Raw genomic sequence first — 18,427 nt, 5'->3', positions numbered from 1 at the left:
CACGTGTGTCACAGCATCATAGGACTGAGCTTGTTGTCATTGCAGGCAATCGCAACGCTGTGCATTACAGGGAAGACATCCTCCTCTCTTATGTGGTACCCTTCCTGCAGGCTCATCCTGACATGACCCTCCAGCATTACAATGCCACCAGCCATACTGCTCGTTCTGTGCGTGATTTCCTACAAGACAGGAATGTCAGTGTTCTGCCATGGCCAGCGAAGAGCCTAGATCTCAATCCCATTGAGCACGTCTGGGACCTGTTGGATCGGAGTGAGGGCTAGGGCCATTCCCCCCAGAAATGTCCGGGAACTTGCAGGTGCCTTGGTGGAAGAGTGGGGTAACATCTCACAACAAGAACTGGCAAATCTGGTGCAGTCCATGAGGAGGAGATGCACTGCAGTACTTAATGCAGCCCCCCCCCCCTTGTTCAGGGACACATTATTCCATTTCTGTTAGTCACATGTCTGTGGAACTTATTCAGTTTATGTCTCAGTTGTTGAATCTTGTTATCTTCATACAAATATTTACACATGTTAAGTTTGCTGAAAATAAACGCAGTTGACAGTGAGATGACGTTTCTTTTTTGATTTGAGTTGATTTGAGAACATTCCCGAATGTCAAACCAGTAGGAGAATGTTCCTAGAACATTTCCAAAATTGAAATGAAATGTAACCATGTTTGAACTTTTTGGAAATGTTCTGTTAAATGAACGAAATAGACAAGAAAATATAGATTTTTGGGGGCACAAATTCCTTAAATGTGCTGAGAATGTTCCAAAGCCAAGCAACTGTCCTGCTCCATTCCCAGAAAGTTGTGGGATAATCACGGCCATAGGACAACCACGCTCTGACCAAGCTCTAAGAAACACATGGCTCTTGGAATGCTATGTGCTAGATGGGTTGTGACTGGTGAGAAGAAGGAGTCATGAAAAAAACAACAGGTTCCCAAGGGTCCTCGGAAAGATGCAGAGGAACGCACAGATGGCACCTCAGTGGCACAATCACAGATAAGATAGAGGAGACCAAGTGTTCTCAGAAGTTTCAGTTATGTCTGATTTATAACCCCAGTGTGATTCAACGTAAATGAACATAGACTATTCACGGTGCTCTCAATCTCTTGCAGCTCTTTCTCTTGTCTGACACATCCTACATAAGTCCCATTATTAGTATCAAACAACACTTTCTTCATCTAGGTATATACCTTCCTCTCTCTCCTCTGAAAATAGTATCTCTACTATTCTCTACAAATACAGTTGAATTTGGAAGTGTACATACACCTTGGCCAAATACATTTAAACTCAGTTTTTCACAATTCCTGACATTTAATCCTAGTAAAAATTCCCTGTCTTAGGTCAGTTAGGATCACCACTTCATTTTAAGAATGTGAAATGTCAGAATAATAATAGAGACAATGATTTATTTCAGCTTTTAATTATTTCATCACATTCCCAGTGGGTCAGAAGTGTACATACACTCAATTAGTATTCGGTAGCGTTGCCTTTAAATTGTCTTGGGTCAAACATTTCGGGTAGCCTTCCACAAGCTTCCACAATAATTTGGATGAATATTGGCCCATTCCTCCTGACAGAGCTGGTGTAACTGAGTCAGGTTTGTAAGCCTCCTTGCTCGCACACACTTTTTCAGTTCTGCCCTCAAATTTTCTATAGGATTGAGGTCAGGGCTTTGTGATGGCCACTACAATACTTTGACTTTTTGTCCTTAAGCAATTTTGCCACAACTTTGGAAGTATGCTTGGTTTCACTGTCCATTTGGAAGACCCATTTGCGACCAAGCTTTAACTTCCTGACTGATGTCTTGAGATGTTGCTTCAGTATGTACACATAATCATTTTCCTCCCTCGTGATTTTTGTTTCATCAGACCAGAGGACGTTTCTCCAAAAAGTACGATCTTTGTCCCCATGTGCAGTTGCAAACCATAGTCTGGCTTTTTTATGGCGGTTTTGGAGCAGTGGCTTCTTCCTTGCTGAGTGGCCTTTCAGGTTATGTTGATATAAGACACATTTTACTGTGGATATAGATACTTTGTAACTGTTTCCTCCAGCATCTTTACAAGGTCCTTTGCTGTTGTTCCTGGGATTGATTTGCACTTTTCGCACCAAAGTACGTTCATTTCTAGGAGACAGAACACATCTCCTTCTTGAGTGGTATGACGGCTGCATGGTCCCATGGTGTTTATACTTGCATACTATTGTTTGTACAGATGAATGTGGTACCTTCAGGCGTTTGGAAATTGCTCCCAAGGATGAACCAGACAATTTTTTTTCTGAGGTTTTGGCTGATTTCTTTGATTGTCCCATGATGTCAGGCAAAGAGGCACTGAATTTGAAGGTAGGCCTTGAAAAACATCCACAATTGACTCAAATTATGTAAATTAGCCTATCAGAAGCTTCTAAAGCCATGACATAATTTTCTGGAATTTTCCAAGCTGTTTAAAGGCACAGTCAACTTAGTGTATGTAAACTTCTGACCCACTGAAATTGTGATACAGTGAATTATAAGTGAAATAATCTGCCTGTAAACAATTGTTGTAAAATGTAATTGTGTCATGCACAAAGTAGATGTCCTAACCGACAAGTAAAAACTATATTTTGTTGACAAGAAATTTGTGGAGTGGTTGAAAAACAAGTTTTAATGACTCCAACCTAAGTGTATGTACATTTCTGACTTCAACTGTAGATACATGATTTTTTGTGCATCTTCGTCCATGTGTAAGTTCTCATTCATTCAATCAATCCCCATCTAAAATGGGAATTAAATCAGCCACTCCTCCCCTCTACAGCTGAATGGCCAGAACCATTGACTGTGTTGGGTGTAACTGAGCCTCTACAGGGTACAGTAGAGGAAGCTGGGTAGTTGTTGGTCATTTCCTGGCTAGGGCCACTCAACAGACGGGCTCTGTTGGTGTAGTCAGACAGCCAACCCTTAGCCCCTCATGTCCTGCAGAGGGGAACGACAACACTTCCCAGCACGACACAATCGACACCGAGACCAAATACCCTCACTGTCTGTGACTAGTAGCTTACAGTACTCATGTACCATGGTTTGCACTGTACAGAGACACACTTGTAAGGCTGAGTATAGTTTATAATGTCTTTATGAATATAAAGCCAATGAAGCTTTGCATCTTTAAATTATGTAATATTGTGGAGTGCTATTTCAACTCTAAAATGTAATCAGTCATAGACTACTCACCCTCCCTCACAGATCCAGATTCGAGGTGGAGGTTCTCTACATTTGCTGGTTGACTGGGCCTCCTCTTCTTTTTCCTTCTCTTCCTTCTCTTCTTCCTCCTCTCGTTCTTTCTTTGGCTCCTTGTCCTCTGCGGACTGCTCTTGCTCTGTTGTCTCAACATGGTGGCTGTCGCCGGGCAGAGTGGCATGTACCTATACTCGAGAGAGACATGTAGGGCAAATTCACCAACCCTGCTCCAGCAACATCAGGCCAAGGAGACAGGGATGGGAAGAATTCATCATAACTTATATGTTTCAGTACTTATCTAAATTATACCGTAGCATTACAATTTACAATATTGACCTACACGCTTCAAATGAGAAGTAGGGCCAAAATGTAAGACTGTTTTGGGTCAAAAACAAAATATAGCATGAAAGACTACAACACATAGTACAGTATGGGACAAGGTAAAATAACTACATACAGTACTTCCTATTTCACATTGGCCATTCTATGAGGAGGCCTCCAGTAAAGTCTACTTACCTCAGAAGGGCATGGCGTCTTCATGTCGGCGGGCTCTGGTGGGGTCTCTGCAGGGGTGGATGACATGGGAGACATGGTATAGATGGTGTAGCTGACCCTCTGCTTGCAGTCCAACAGGGACAGGGCTGTCTTGGTGGAGAGGCCTGGAGGGTTGGAGTCATACTCGCTGGTAGACCAGGAGGAGTACACTGAGGGCTGGTCAGTCGAGGTGGAGGGGTTTGGCTTGACGTAGTTCAGATAACACCAGCTGTGAGAGGTGGTGGACTGGAGGGTCGGATATGAAGGTCCTTCTGGACTTATGGGAGTACACACCCTCGGTAAACATGTTGGAATCTCAACCTTTTCTTCTTTTGTTGATGTTTCTGCGATTACGTTTCCTACACAACTCGCCTCTTCTTCCTCCTCCTTCACTCGTTTCTGCTGCTGTTTGGACTCAGGGCTGAAATCGACACTGTTTGAAGGGGATAACATGCGCTTGTAGCTTCCTGAGCCTGAAGATCTACAGCCCTCCTCAGACCACAATTGGCTGTCATGGGGCAGAGGCAAAGCCAAGTGGTTGCCTGGAGGCAGAGTCAACTGGCTGACTGGTAGCAGAGTCTCAGACAACCTCTTAATGCTTACAGGCAGAGTCTTGACCAGGTGGCTGTTATGTTCAGACTTTGGGGTATTTCTATTGCCACTGTTTAATGCAGAACAAACAGGTTCCTGGGACCTAGATGTTGTGGTTTGGGACAGAGTGGTGTATATGGCACTGGCTAGGGTGTTGGTGTCTGCCTGTAGCCGGACTACTGCTACTGCTGGTGATATGGAGGGCCGGAGTAACTCTGGGCTGAGTGTGATGTTAGGGTGAGGGTGGAGGATCTGCGGAGGATGTGTTACAAACTCTGAAAGTCCATCATGACTGTGAGTTGGGACTGGAATCTCCAGCTTCAGGCCTGTGGATATTGGAAGGTAGTGGGCCCTAGCAATCCCTAATGGGCACTGGGTGGGGAGGGGGTGGGGAGGGTAGACAGGGCGGGGTTGGGCAGGGTGGATGTAGGTGTGGACAGGACGGAGGGAGATAATTACAGGCTTCCCTGAACAGAGAGGTGATGGGGCTACCCTCTGGAGGGGATCAGGAGATTCTACAGACTTATGAGAGGGTAGAACTTCAAAGCAATGTCCAGTTAACTGACTACTTTGATCCAGTTTCCATTGTGAGGGAGGCTCTCCGCAAAGAGTTTGCACAGGGTTACAGGATGTAACGCCTGACAGAGGGGAACCAGCAGCCGAACTAAGGTGTTGAGGACCTGGGCTTTGTCTAGATAAGGTGCTGGGACTGACAGGGTCAGGACTGGGGCTGCAGTGAGAAGGGTTGTTCACCTTTAGTGCTGTGTGTTTGGCAATAATGCAGGAACTGGGGTTCTGCTTCAGTTCTGCAGGTTTGGCAGGCTGCTCCTCCTCCTCTGGGTCCCTGACCGGAGTGTGTCTCATGAGGAGACATTTGCGTCTGTCTCTCCAGCCGGCCGCAGAGCGCTCAGGGGACAAACTGCTGTAGTCAAAGGACTTGCTCCGCATCTCCGACATCGCCATCAAAACAGATTGCTGTTGTGGGTCGTAAGGTGCTTGCTCTGAGGCCGACCGCCGCATCTCCCTTTTGTGATGATGCAGCCCTGGGACGGTCAACATGTTAGGGGCCCTGGACCTCCTCAATGGTATCCCAGCCAGGGTCTCCATGTCTCCGGGTCTGGTGGACTCCTCCAAGGATGCAGAGCGGCTAGATGCGTGGGATGCGCAACTGTCCTGGCTGGGGCTGCGAGGCAGGGAGATGGAGTCAAAGCTCGACATGGACTCTCCTGAAGACTGGGCGGCCTCGGCAAGGCGAATTCGTTTCTTCTTCGGGGGCAGCTTCTCGATGGGGACCCCAGACAGGGTGAGGCTCCTCTGTGGCCACTGGAACTCCTCTGTCCTCTTGGTCTGTTTAGGCATTAGGGAGGCCATTTCTGATTGTGTCTGAATAGACTCAATAACATTGGTGTTGGAATCCTCAGTGATGAATATCTCAGGGACCTGAACATTGCGTTGGCGCACCAGTTTGCGAGGTGTTGGTTTGGAAGAGTGTTCCTGCAGCTGTTTTTGAGACGCATCCTCATGAGATGGGAATTGAATATGTGCCTCCTCTTTACCTTGACTCTCTGTAAACAAAGTGTCCTGTTTCTCAAATGAACTAGTATGTTGAATCACTGAGAAACCTTTCGATGTCCCTCCCCAATCCTGCTCTAATCGTGACCATGAGTTTCTATTGCATGCTACACTTGTTTCGTCTCTGCCTTGCACCAACGTGGACAAGGTGGGTATGGAGACAGGAGAGGATGGATCATCAGATTCAAAACTCTCCTCTTTCCTTCTCTTGCGCATTGCCAAAATCCCTGGTCTGTTGATTGGATAGTGTATCAACTGTGAACGGTCCAGCTGGCATATTGTTGTACCAAGACTCTCTTGGGGAAGTCGTGCTATACAAAGACTTCTCTTGTGTGCCTTATAACCTTCCCAGTTCTTACATCCAACGCCACATGTCTCACACTCGTACGGCTCTGGTTGACATTGCTTATGGTCAGGAGGCACGATGGACATATTGTGATTGTAGAGCGTGTTGGAGCTACTGTGTAAACTATGTTCCTCTTTATTGAATTCAGCACCTAGTTCGATAGCATGCTGGCGTCGTAGCATCCCAATGTGGCGAGACTGTGTTCCAGACCGTTCATCAAAAGATTGGCTAAGGCGGAAATTTTGTGGACAGGCGCCAGAGGAGGCATCAGTAGAACTAGCAGCAGAGGGCATAGAGAGGCTTCTCAGAAGAGGAGCCATGGAAGTGGATGTCTGGCCTGCCGTTGAATCCACGTGTAGTGACTGGTGATGATGAAACTTCTCACACGGAACACCCATAGTGATGGAACCACTGCTCTTAAAGCCTGGGTCTCCAGGGTTGTTGGTGCTGTGGTGGACTACAGGCGACTCTTTCAGAGATAAAGAAACCTTAGACTCTGTGCTACTTCTCCTAGACAGAGAGAACCTCCTGGGCTTGACGCTATCGATCTTACTTGTGTCCACAACAGCCTCATTGATGGTGATGAGGTTGGTGATGTGGTCAATGACCTGCTTCTTGGGCACTGTGAATGGGATGCTCTTCTCCTGCTGTCCCTGGCTTCCAGAAGGCTGCTGGTCCTGATGCCGGGACATCCTCTGGAGGTGGCCCAGACGGCCATATTTCCCCAGGATGATCTCTGCATAGCTTTTGGCACTTTTGGTTACGTTGGGTGGGCTGTCCTGTGACTGCTCAGTGCTCTCAGAACGAGAGAAATAGCCAGACTCTGTGCTGCCTCTACTCCCCATACCCATCGAGGAACTGATCGAGTCAGACGAGCCTAGAGGGCCACGTTTCCCTCGGCTCAAACGCATGGCCAGCCTCTTCTTGACGGCGTAGGAGTTGTCCATCCCGCTGGACTGCTCTGTAGACCTCTCAGTGTCTTCATGGGTCTTCTCATTGGCCACACTGCCTTGTCTCTCCATGTTGGAAGAAGCAGCAGACAACGGCTGTCTAGTTTCGTCTTCTGACTCTGGAACCGGTTCTTCTAAAGCACTGGGCTCTCCAGAGGCGAGGCCGGCCTTCACCCTGTGGGTATGGGACTTCCGGTGCTTGTAGAGGTTGCTCTTGGTCTTGAAAGAAAATCCGCAGGGAGCACAAGGGTAGGGCCTCTCTCCGGTGTGGGAGCGGATGTGTTTCTGCAGGACGCTGGGCTTGGCACAGGCACGGCCACAGTAAGAGCACACATATTTCCCAGGTTTTCCAGGCTTACGCTCCCGTTTCTGCTTTAGGGTGCCCTCCTGGTTCTCCTCTGTGTCGGGAGCCTCTGTAGACTGGGTGGAGGTGGATGATGAGGAGGGAGTCGCCCTGGTCCCGCCAGACGAGGTCCGAGCCACTCTGGTTGGTGTTGCCTCTGCCTTTGCATGCTTACCATCCTCTGCCGGAGGGGTGTCGGAATCAACGCTTTGCCTCTGATGTCTGAGACGCTTGCGCTCCCGCTTATTAGGCAGTTTGTGGTGTTGTCCATGGTGTTGCTGTTGTTGTTGTTGTTGTTGAGGTCCTCCTTGTTTAGAGCGAGTCTGTTGTGTCTGCGGTTCATGGTTTTGGGAGGAGGGAGATTTGGGAGGCTGAGGGTCTGGGAGAGGCAGAGCAGACTCTCCTGGCTGAGGCTGGTCGTGAACTCCGGACTGCTCCCCAGTCGGCAAGCAGCTATGGCTGTGCAACGCCTCCATAAAACGGAACAACAACCTCAGGTAGACACCTGGGACCCCTCCACCTGAGCCTGAGACAGGCCACACAGGTCAAGCCTATTCATTTAACAGACTCTGGGATTGATGTATGATGAGTATTTTGTTCCTTAGTTATATCTGTCTTATACTGGCTTTCAGGCTGTCTATACTCATACTTAGTACTTTCTCAGGTCAAGCCATTAATTTAACGGATGCTGGGACACAACTGTGATTTGTCATGCGGTGATAGGGAACTTTTCCATCCTGAGCTAACGAAGCCACCCATCCTGGAGCTCTGTTGGCTCCCAGGGTAAACAACTCTGTCCTCTGAGCTTCCGGGGCAGTCCTGTCAGATAGTCCTGTTTTCAGCTATTCAGATACTGGGTTTAACCCGTTCTTGTGTCAGGCCTTCAGGTTTTCAGATACAGTTTTCAGGACTTTTGGTTGGATGTCTGTGTCCTCTGGTTCACTCCAGAAGATCTAAAAGAAGAAAAAGAAAAGATCAGATTACTGACAGACCCACCTGAGGGGTAGTCTCTATCTTTCCTTCCTTCTGTCTTTCACACACACATAGTGCGAACACATGGATGCACACACACACACACACACACACACACAAAATAAAATTACACCATGGAGACAGATGGCAGTCTCTCTCTGCCCACTATGATCTAAAAACATTACTGTTGAAGGGAGGGAACCAAACAGCTAAAAAGCAAGGTTGTCATCACTGTTATTTCTTCAAGATGGATGAACAAGTTGGAAACAAAACTTGGGAGTTTGGTCATATTAAAGGGGCACATTTCTCATAGCGACCAGTTTCAGTTGCACATTGTTAACAACAAAAAACATTGGCATGATATAAAAATTCAAAAACATACACCTAAAATGTAGGTGTTAGTTACCAACAGTGATTTGGAATCTGGTTACATCAACTAACATCTCATTTACCTGACTATTATGAAGAAAAACACTCCAAGTCAAAGCATCCATTTTCAGATTCTGCAACTAATAACCCCTTGAATAGTTCCCAATCAGCCGTGTGCATTGCACGTTGCTCAATCATAAGCTACTATGTGTTTCTCAGGGATCACACTCCTGAGACAAGGGAGACTGATTTTTCCTCTTGATTGCCCAACTCATGAACCCAGAAGAGCCAATAGTTTCATTCATCCAGACTCCCCAAAATTCTCCCAAATCCCTGCTGCTTACGCTAGCTAAAAAGAATTAGGCCAAATGCAAATGTTGTAGTCTGCAGCGAGACACCGCCATAAGATAACACCAACACCTCTCCCATTGGGGAGTGGATTACGTCATTCAGCTGGGAAGAAAACATACTCCAGCATCTAGTCAAATAACCATCTACAACAACACATTTGGGTTCTTGTTTCTCCTTATTCCGCCTTTGCACTGTCAAACAAGCAGACTTGTTGACAGCAATTCACTGAAAGCCCATTAAGTAATTACATTTCAACCAAATAATGTTCTTTAAAACATTTTTTTTTTTATACATTAAATGGCTCCAACACTATAACTGTCTAAACCCAGGCAGCCAAATACAAACAATCTTTGCCATCTTAGCTTCTCTGTTTCTCATGAGGATAATATACAAGGTGACACTGTGCAGAATCCAATATGGGAGGAAATAAACTGACTACTTTCTCTGCCCCAACATACTGCACTGTAGCAACAACCCAGTCATCCCATACACTAGGTGTGTTCTAATATCCACACAACCGTACCACCTAGAATGCATGCCCAATACATTGCTTCATACTAGGAATTATGCTAGGATGGTATTTGAACAGAGCCACTGACCAGTTGGTTGCAGCTTGCACCAAAGTTCCTCTGGAAGAGGGCAAAACCACAGGAGGAGCTAGCTGCTGGTCAATGTAAAACAACTGATAACATGTTTAGCACAGTGATAAACTGAGTAAATAACTACACCGTTTTTTGGTCAGTCGTTTTACTTCTGTTTCCAAATGCCCTTAAGAGAGGACAGTACATCTGTAGGGACATTCAGTGTGTTAGGTGTTCCTCTAACATGCAAATCAGTGTCCAACCTCTACAGTGCATTTCAAGAGTGGATGATGGAATGTAGGTCAGACAGATACTGTACTGCAGGTGGACTAAGAGACTACAAAACAGTCACATGAGGAGACATAACCATTATAGAAGCCAACACTGTATATTTACTGTAGAAGAGTAGAGCTTTCTACAGTAAGATATTCATTTACACTTTGAGACAGAGGTGACATTCTTCTGTTAAATGTGAAACAAGTGTTAACAGTGCAAATTGTCAAACAAGTGGAGTGTGTTCATTGTGTGTATACATTTTGCGTGCCGTAAAACTGTGTTCTCGTCAGGTGTTGGCATCTCACAGTTATTGCCTGGGCTCAGAGAAGCAGGTCATTGTCCATACGATGCTTGTGGTAGGCAGCAGCAAACATCCTGATCTACCTGATATTCAATCTACACTGAACAAAACTATAAACACAACATGTAAAGTGTTCTTCCCATGTTTCATGACCTGAAATAAAACATCCCAGAAAGGTTCTATACGGACAAAATCTTATTTCTCTCAAATGCTGTGCATACATTTGTTTACATCTCTGTTAGCGTGCTTTTCACCTTTGCCAAGATAATCCATCCACCTGACAGGTGTGGCATATCAAGACAGCATTCTCATGACACAGGTGCACCTTGTGCTGGGGACAATAAATGGCCACTCTAAAATGTGTAGTTCTGTCACACAACACAATGCCACAGATGTCTCAGTTTTGAGGGAGCATGCAATTGGCATGCTGACTGCAGGAATGTCCACCAGAGCTGTTGCCAGAGAATATAATGTTAATTTCTCTACCATAAGCCGCCTCCAACATATTTTTTCAAAATTTGTCAGTACGTCCAACCGGCCTCACAACCGCAAACAATGTGTATGGCGTTGTGTGGGCGAGCGGTGTGCTGATGTCAACGTTGTGAACAGAGTGCCCCGCGGTGGCGGTGGGGTTATGGTATGAGTAGGCATAAGCAACGGACAACAAACACAATTGCATTTTATTGATGGCAATTTGAATGCACAGAGATACCGTGACCAGATCCTGAGGCCCATTGTCGTGCCATTCATCCACAGCCATCACCTCATGTTTCAGCATGATAATGCACTGCCCCATGCCCAAAGATCTGTACACAATTGCTGGAAGCTGAAAATGTTCCAGTTCTTCCATGGCCTGCATACTCACCAGACATGTCACTTATTGAGCATGTTTGGGATGCTCTGGATCGAAGTGTTCGACAATGTGTTTCAGCTCCCGCCAATATAGACAACATGTCACAGGCCACAATCAGTAGCCTGATCAACTATGCGAAGGAGATGTGTCGCGCAGCATGAGGCAAATGGTGGTCACACCAGATAGTGGCTGGGTTTCTGATCAACGCCCCTACCCTTTTTTAAAGGAATCTTAACAGATGCATATCTGTATTCCCAGTCAGGTGAAATCCATTGATTAGGGCCAAATTAATTGATATATTTCCTTATATGAACTGTAACTCAGTAAAGTCTTTGAAATTGTTGCATGTTAAGTTTATATTTTTGTTCAGTATAATATCTCACACAATCCTTAAACTCCATAACACACAGCCATATCTGCACAAGAGGGAACCAGATTTTCTGATATCTCATTCAAACACTAGAAATGGCATCTCATTCTCAATGAGAGTAAACTTGGTTAGTACCACTACCTAGTCTCCTACATATTCAAATCATATTTCAACCCCCCGAAAAATTACCAAACTGAATTTGTTTTAGTTTAAAACACTTTTTTAAAAACACAGTAAATGTCCCTCCTCTCGTACCTATATGCACCCAGTGGTGGTTGCTATGGTGACGCCCCTAAACCACGCAGAGCGACACCAGATGGAGGGAAGGAGAGCTAAATATATCTCCCAGCATCGTCGTTGAGAAAGGGAGAGAGAGATGGAAAGAGAGAGAAAGACAGATGGAAAGGGAAAGAGAGAGAGGGAAAGGGATGGAGAGATAGACGGAGAGAGGGCGAGAGAGGGAGCTGGAAAGAGAAAGAGGGAGAGAGAGAAATCCAATTGAGATGCTTCCCTCCCACAAAGCGTATCTTTTTGGACAAATAAATGTACAAATCCAAAAATCAATACCTGGCTTTAAATTGCTGCTCTACAGACATGTATCCCACCAGAAGAGAAACTGAGAATATGATCCAGTTCTTGAGATGACAACGAAGAATTAAGAAACCATAGTAAATACAAAATGTAATATCTAAATTTGAAAATACATTTTGACATCAAGAATTTACAACATAATTCAACAGCATTAACAACACTGTGCACAGATAGTCTGCGAAACGACCTTGCCAAAAAAAAAACATTTTGTTAATTGTGTCACCAAACTCTTTGTAATGGCTTATGTAACAATACTTTTTTTCCAATAACAACATAAAACATCTCTTTGTCTCTCCCTCCATCACTCTCACATAGGGCTGGGCGGTATACCGTATTGTAATGAAATAGCAGGGAACAGGTCTCAAACCCTCCACCTTCTAGCCCGAGGTCCGGAGCGCTATCGACTGTTCTGCAAAAGCATGCTCGAGCGGCAGATAAACCCAGGGTCGTTACAGTATTTTACTATATACCGGTATTGATGCACGGACCGGTTTGGGGTTTTACTTTACCTTTTATAATGGTATTTGAATGTTTGGTTTGTTAAATGTGATATGCTGTGTGTACCATCTCTTTTTATGCTACTTGAGTCATTCCTCTCTGCTCTCTCTCCATTCCGCTTTCCACACAGACCTAGCCCCGCCCTGTCACTCAAGGATTCGGTTTGTTTTGGTGTGACCAGAAGACACTTGTGTTCAATCTGCATGGTCAATGCAGCACATGAAACAATGTTGATGACAAAGATGTTGCTTCTACTTGCTTCTTAATATAAATATTGCTAAAGTTTTAGCTAAATCGTGTTAGCCACTAATGCTAATCGTTAGTTAGCTGGCTAGCTAGCTAATAAATATGCCGAGTCAGAGCAAACGTAGCTAGCTAATACAGCCTGATATCAGTGCTGGTGTAGGCCTAAATCAGCATGTTGTTTGTGCAACGGTATCTTCTAAATCAAATAGGAATAGGCGAAGCATGAATATGTTGGCTACAGAAAGAAACATCTAATGGAGCCAAGGATTATAGGGTCCCCTAGGAAACACTGACCATCACTTGGTTCCTACCCTGCAAAAATCAAATTAAATGTTCTTAGTCACCTACGCCGAATACAACATTGAAATGCTCCCAACCCTTAACCAACAAAGCAGTTAAGAAAAGTTAGGTGTTAAGAAAGTATTTACTAAAAATAACTCCTCCATGACATTCAATTTCTCTGATTCCAACAGTTCACCCAAGTGTTTTAATCTAAATCACAAGTCAAATCACAATTGCAACATTTGGTTAAAAATAATGCCTTGTTTTGCTGCCCATAACATACAGCCCTACGTGGCAGTGTGGACATTATCTCAAATGAGTGCAGGAAATTATTTTAAGTTGAAGTTGAATTGAACAGTATAAAACAATCAGAATGGAGAAAGACCCATTGAAATAATTTAGAAATATGTGTTGCCACGCTAGGGTCACGCACCACTCATAAAGCAAATGTAAAACTTTTATTATGCAAAAACATAAAATACCGTCAAATAATTTCATACCGTCAAAAATTAGAAAAATACTGTGATATGATGTTTTGACCACATCGCCCGGCCCTACTCTCACAGACAATGTATTATTTCAAGATGAAATGTCTCTTTTTTTAATCTGCCAGTTCTCTCTTTTTTTCTCTTTCTCGCTCTCTCCCCCTCTTTCTTTCTTGTTCTCCCTCTCTCTTTCTCTCTCCCTCTTACATTATCTCAGGAACAGTATTAGCAGGACATTGAGTCAGAAACTGGCCACAGCTTCATCAGCAGTCTGTCAGAAAGACAGAAGTAGAGCCCTGGGGCCATCACACACACACACATGCAATGCTGACAGGGCTGTGAGTGTGTGTGTGTGTGTGTGTGTGTGTGTGTGGTGTGTGTGTGTGTGTGTGTGTGTGTGTGTGTGTGTGTGTGTGTGTGTGTGTGTGTGTGTGTGTGTGTGTGTGTGTGTGTGTGTGTGTGTGTGTATGGGCGCACACTGGTGTGTGTTTGAGGCCCAGGGGTCTCTGACAGAGTGCTGGAGTATGGACGGACAAACAACACACATGGAAACCATTCACAGAATCACCACACACACACACACACACACCAATAACCAGGCAATAATCTAGTAAATTAACAATGTGGAATAAAACACAGTTATCAACAGTAAAAGGTTAGAGAATATCAATGTCCATTACCTGGAGGCAGGTGGTTTTCCCTCCACATCTGACAGAAAGAGGGTAAGTAAGAGATGCGGCGAGAGAGAGAGAGCAAGCGTGAGAGAGAGCGTGAGAGAGAGAGAGGGAGACAGAGGAACAGAGCAAAAGAGTATGAATGAATGACAAGGGTAATTGAAACACCACTCTACTCTACGTGCACTGAGAGACACCACTCTATTCTACGTGCACTGAGACACCACTCTACTCTACGTGCACTGAGAGACACCACTCTACTCTACGTGCACTGAGAGACACCACTCTACTCTACGTGCAGAGAGACACCACTCTACAGTACGTGCACTGAGACACCACTCTACTCTATGCACTGAGACACCACTCTACTCTGTGAACTGAGACACCACTCTACTCTACGTGCACTGAGAGACACCACTCTACTCTACGTGCACTGAGAGACACCACTCTACTCCACGTGCACTGAGAGACACCACTCTACTCTACGTTCACCGAGACACCACTCTACTCTACGTGCACTGAGACACCACTCTACTCTGTGCACTGAGAGACACCACTCTACTCTACGTGCACTGAGACACCACTCTACTCCACATGCGCTGAGAGACACCACTCTACTCTACGTGCACTGAGAGACACCACTCTACTCCACGTGCACTGAGAGACATCACTCTACTGTACGTGCACTGAGAGACACCACTCTAAGTGCACTGAGACACCACTCTACTCTGTGCACTGAGAGACACCACTCTACTGTACGTGCACTGAGAGACACCACTCTACTCTGTGCACTGAGAGACACCACTCTACTCTGTGCACTGAGAGACACCACTCTACGTGCACTGAGACACCACTCTACTCTGTGCACTGAGAGACACCACTCTACTGTTCGTTCACTGAGACACCACTCTACTCTACGTGTACTGAGAGACACCACTCTACTGTACGTGCACTGAGACACCACTCTACTCTACGTGCACCGAGACTCCACTCTACTCCACGTGCACTGAGAGACACCACTCTACGTGCACTGAGACACCACTCTACTCTGTGCACTGAGAGACACCACTCTACTCTGTGCACTGAGAGACACCATTCTACTCTGTGCACTGAGAGACACCATTCTACTCTGTGCACTGAGACACCACTCTACTCTGTGCACTGAGAGACACCACTCTACTCTGTGCACTGAGAGACACCATTCTACTCTGTGCACTGAGAGACACCATTCTACTCTGTGCACTGAGACACCACTCTACTCTGTGCACTGAGAGACACCACTCTACTCTGTGCACTGAGAGACACCACTCTACTCTGTGCACTGAGAGACACCATTCTACTCTGTGCACTGAGAGACACCATTCTACTCTGTGCACTGAGACACCACTCTACTCTGTGCACTGAGAGACACCACTCTACTCTGTGCACTGAGCTGACAAATAGTTTGTTTATTACGCTTGTCTTTCGGTCTGTGTATGAATGGGCAGGAGGGCTCTCTCTCTCTCTCTCCAATTTAAGGGTCTTGATTGGCATGGGAAACATATGTTTAACATTGCAAAGCAAGTGAAAATGAAATAAATAATAAAAATGAACAGTAAACATTACACTCACAAAAGTTCCAAAGGAATATAGATATTTCTAATGTCATATTATGGCTATATACAGTGTTGTAACGATGTGCAAATAATTCAAGTACAAAGGGGAAAATAAATAAACATAAATATGGGTTGTAATTACAATGGTGTTTGTTCTTCACTAGTTGCCCTTTTCTTGAGGCAACAAGTCACAAATCTTGCTGCAGTAATTGCACACTGTAGCATTTCACCCAATAGATATGGCAGTTGATCAAAATTGGATTTATTTTTTAATTCTTTGTTGGGTCTGTGTAATCTGAGGTAAGTACAGTTTGCCAGTATAGCGTTTGGACACACTATGTTCTACATTGTAGAATAATAGTGAAGACATCAAAACTATGAAATAACACATATGGAATCATGTAACCAAAAAAAGTGTTAAACAAATCAAAATATATTTCTATTTTAGATTGTTCAAAGTAGCTAAGCTGCCTTGATGACAGCTTTGCACACTCTTGGCATTCTCTCAACCAGCTTAACCTGGAATGCTTCTCCAACAGTCTTGAAGAAGTTCCCACATATGCTGAGCACTTGTTGGCAGCTGTTCCTTCACTCTGGGGTCCAACTCATCCCAAACCATCTCAATTGGGTTGAGGTCGGGTGATTTTGGAGGCCAGGTCATCTGATGCAGCACTCCATCACTCTCCGTCTTGGTCAAATAGCCCTTACACAGCCTGGAGGTGTGTTGGGTCATTGTCCTGTTTAAAAACAAATGATAGTCCCACTAAGCACAAACCAGATGGGATGGCGTATCCCTGCAGAATGCTGTTGTAGCCATGCTGGTTAAGTATGCCTTGAATTCTAAATAAATCATAGATAGTGTCTCCAGCAAAGCACCCCCACACCATCACACATCCTCCTCCATGCTTCACGGTGGGAACCACACATGCAGATATCATGTGTTCACCTACTCTGTGTCTCACAAAGACACGGCAGTTGGAACCAAGAATTTGGACTCATCAGATCAAAGGAAAGATTGCCACCAGGCAAAGGGTGGCTACTTTGAAGAATCTAAAATATATTTTGATTTGTTTAACACTTCTTTGGTTACTACATGATTCCATATGTGTTATTTCATAGTTATGATGTCTAATTATTACAATGTAGAAAATAGTAAAAATAAAGAAAAATCCTGGAATGAGTAGGTGTTTCCAAACTTTTGACTGTCTCTAATATGGTCATACATTTGGCAAATATGGTTATACATTTGGAAGTGCAGCTCAGTTTCCACCTAATTTTGTGGGCAGTGTGCACATAGACTGTCTTCTCTTGAGAGCCAGGTCTGCCTATGGCAGCCTTTCTCAATAGGAAGGTTATGCTCACTGAGTATGTACATAGTCAAAGCTTTCCTTAATTGTGGGTCAGTCACTGTGGTCAGGTATTCAAATAGCATTCTAGTTTGCTCTGTTTTTTTGTTAATTCTTTCCAATATGTCAAGTAATTATATTTTTGTTTTCTCATGATTTGGTTGGGTCTAATTGTGTTGCTGTCCTGGGGCTCTATGGGGTGTTGCTTAGGGGACTTTTCTCCAGGTTAATCTCTCTGTAGGTGATTTTTTTGTATTCCTTTGTTATGGAAGGTTTGGGAATCACTTCCTTTTAGGTGGTTGTTGAATTTAACGTCTCTTTTCTGGTTTTTGATAATTAGTGGGTATCAGCCTAATTCTGCTCTGCATTATTTGGTGTTACGTTGTACACGGAGTGTATTTTTTCAGAATTCTGCTAGCAGAGTCTCAATTTGGTGTTTGTCGCATTTTGTGAATTCTTGGTTGGTGAGCGGACCCAACTCTCTCTCTATCTCTCTCTCGCTCATTGTAAAAGTGAAGTGGGATCTCCTTATTTGGAGGGTGACGTCAGGCCATGTTAATCTTGGCAGGGATCTCAGGCTGCCCAGCTGGCAGAGAAGGAGAACAGAGAGTTTCCCCATTCAGTTCTCACTTTCAATAGGCGGGGGAGCAGTTACCTATTGGTTTAGTGGAAAAGCTGAAAACACAGGGACCCAGGTGTAAATAACAGGCTCACAGGGTTCCTAGGTTTTCAGAGTGGTTGTGGAGAATGTCCACACACACACACCGTTCCCCTCTGCATACTCCAGACAGATCCTGCTGAACACAGTCCAGGCAATTCAGTGATTCTGACATCACTACTCCTCTCTTTATACCACGGGAGGGAGGGAGAGAGGGAGGTTCTTTTTCCTTTTTTCCACTTTTCAAAAGGCTAAAAGCTTGCTGACATGTGGAGTGTTGAAGGAATGCCATCAAGGCAGTGGGTAGCTAAAGAACGGCCACTCACACACACACACACACACACACACACACACACAGACACACACACACACACACACACACACACACACACACACACACACACACACACACACACACACACACA

At 44.9% G+C, this 18,427-nt stretch overlaps 1 protein-coding gene across 2 annotated transcripts in view; it reads right to left on the bottom strand.

The window, feature by feature from the left end:
* The window catches only part of LOC110488179 (transcription factor HIVEP3), a 42,875-nt gene that overhangs the window by 10,167 nt on the left and 14,281 nt on the right, over positions 1 to 18,427 (bottom strand). For both annotated transcript variants that reach the window (XR_005041322.1, XM_036971172.1), the window contains exons 2-3: positions 3,735 to 8,507; positions 3,213 to 3,403 (exon numbers count right to left, since the gene is read on the bottom strand). Coding sequence is in view for 1 of the 2 variants with exons in the window: in XM_036971172.1 (XP_036827067.1) it covers positions 3,213 to 3,403; positions 3,735 to 8,030 (4,487 nt within the window). In the remaining variant the exon portion in view is untranslated. The remainder of the gene's footprint in view (positions 1 to 3,212; positions 3,404 to 3,734; positions 8,508 to 18,427) is intronic.

Source organism: Oncorhynchus mykiss, chromosome 32 (assembly GCF_013265735.2).
Source record: "Oncorhynchus mykiss isolate Arlee chromosome 32, USDA_OmykA_1.1, whole genome shotgun sequence".
NCBI lineage: Eukaryota > Metazoa > Chordata > Actinopteri > Salmoniformes > Salmonidae > Oncorhynchus > Oncorhynchus mykiss.
The sequence above is the reverse complement of the archived record's forward strand: the minus strand, read 5'-3'. Positions and strand labels throughout refer to the sequence as shown.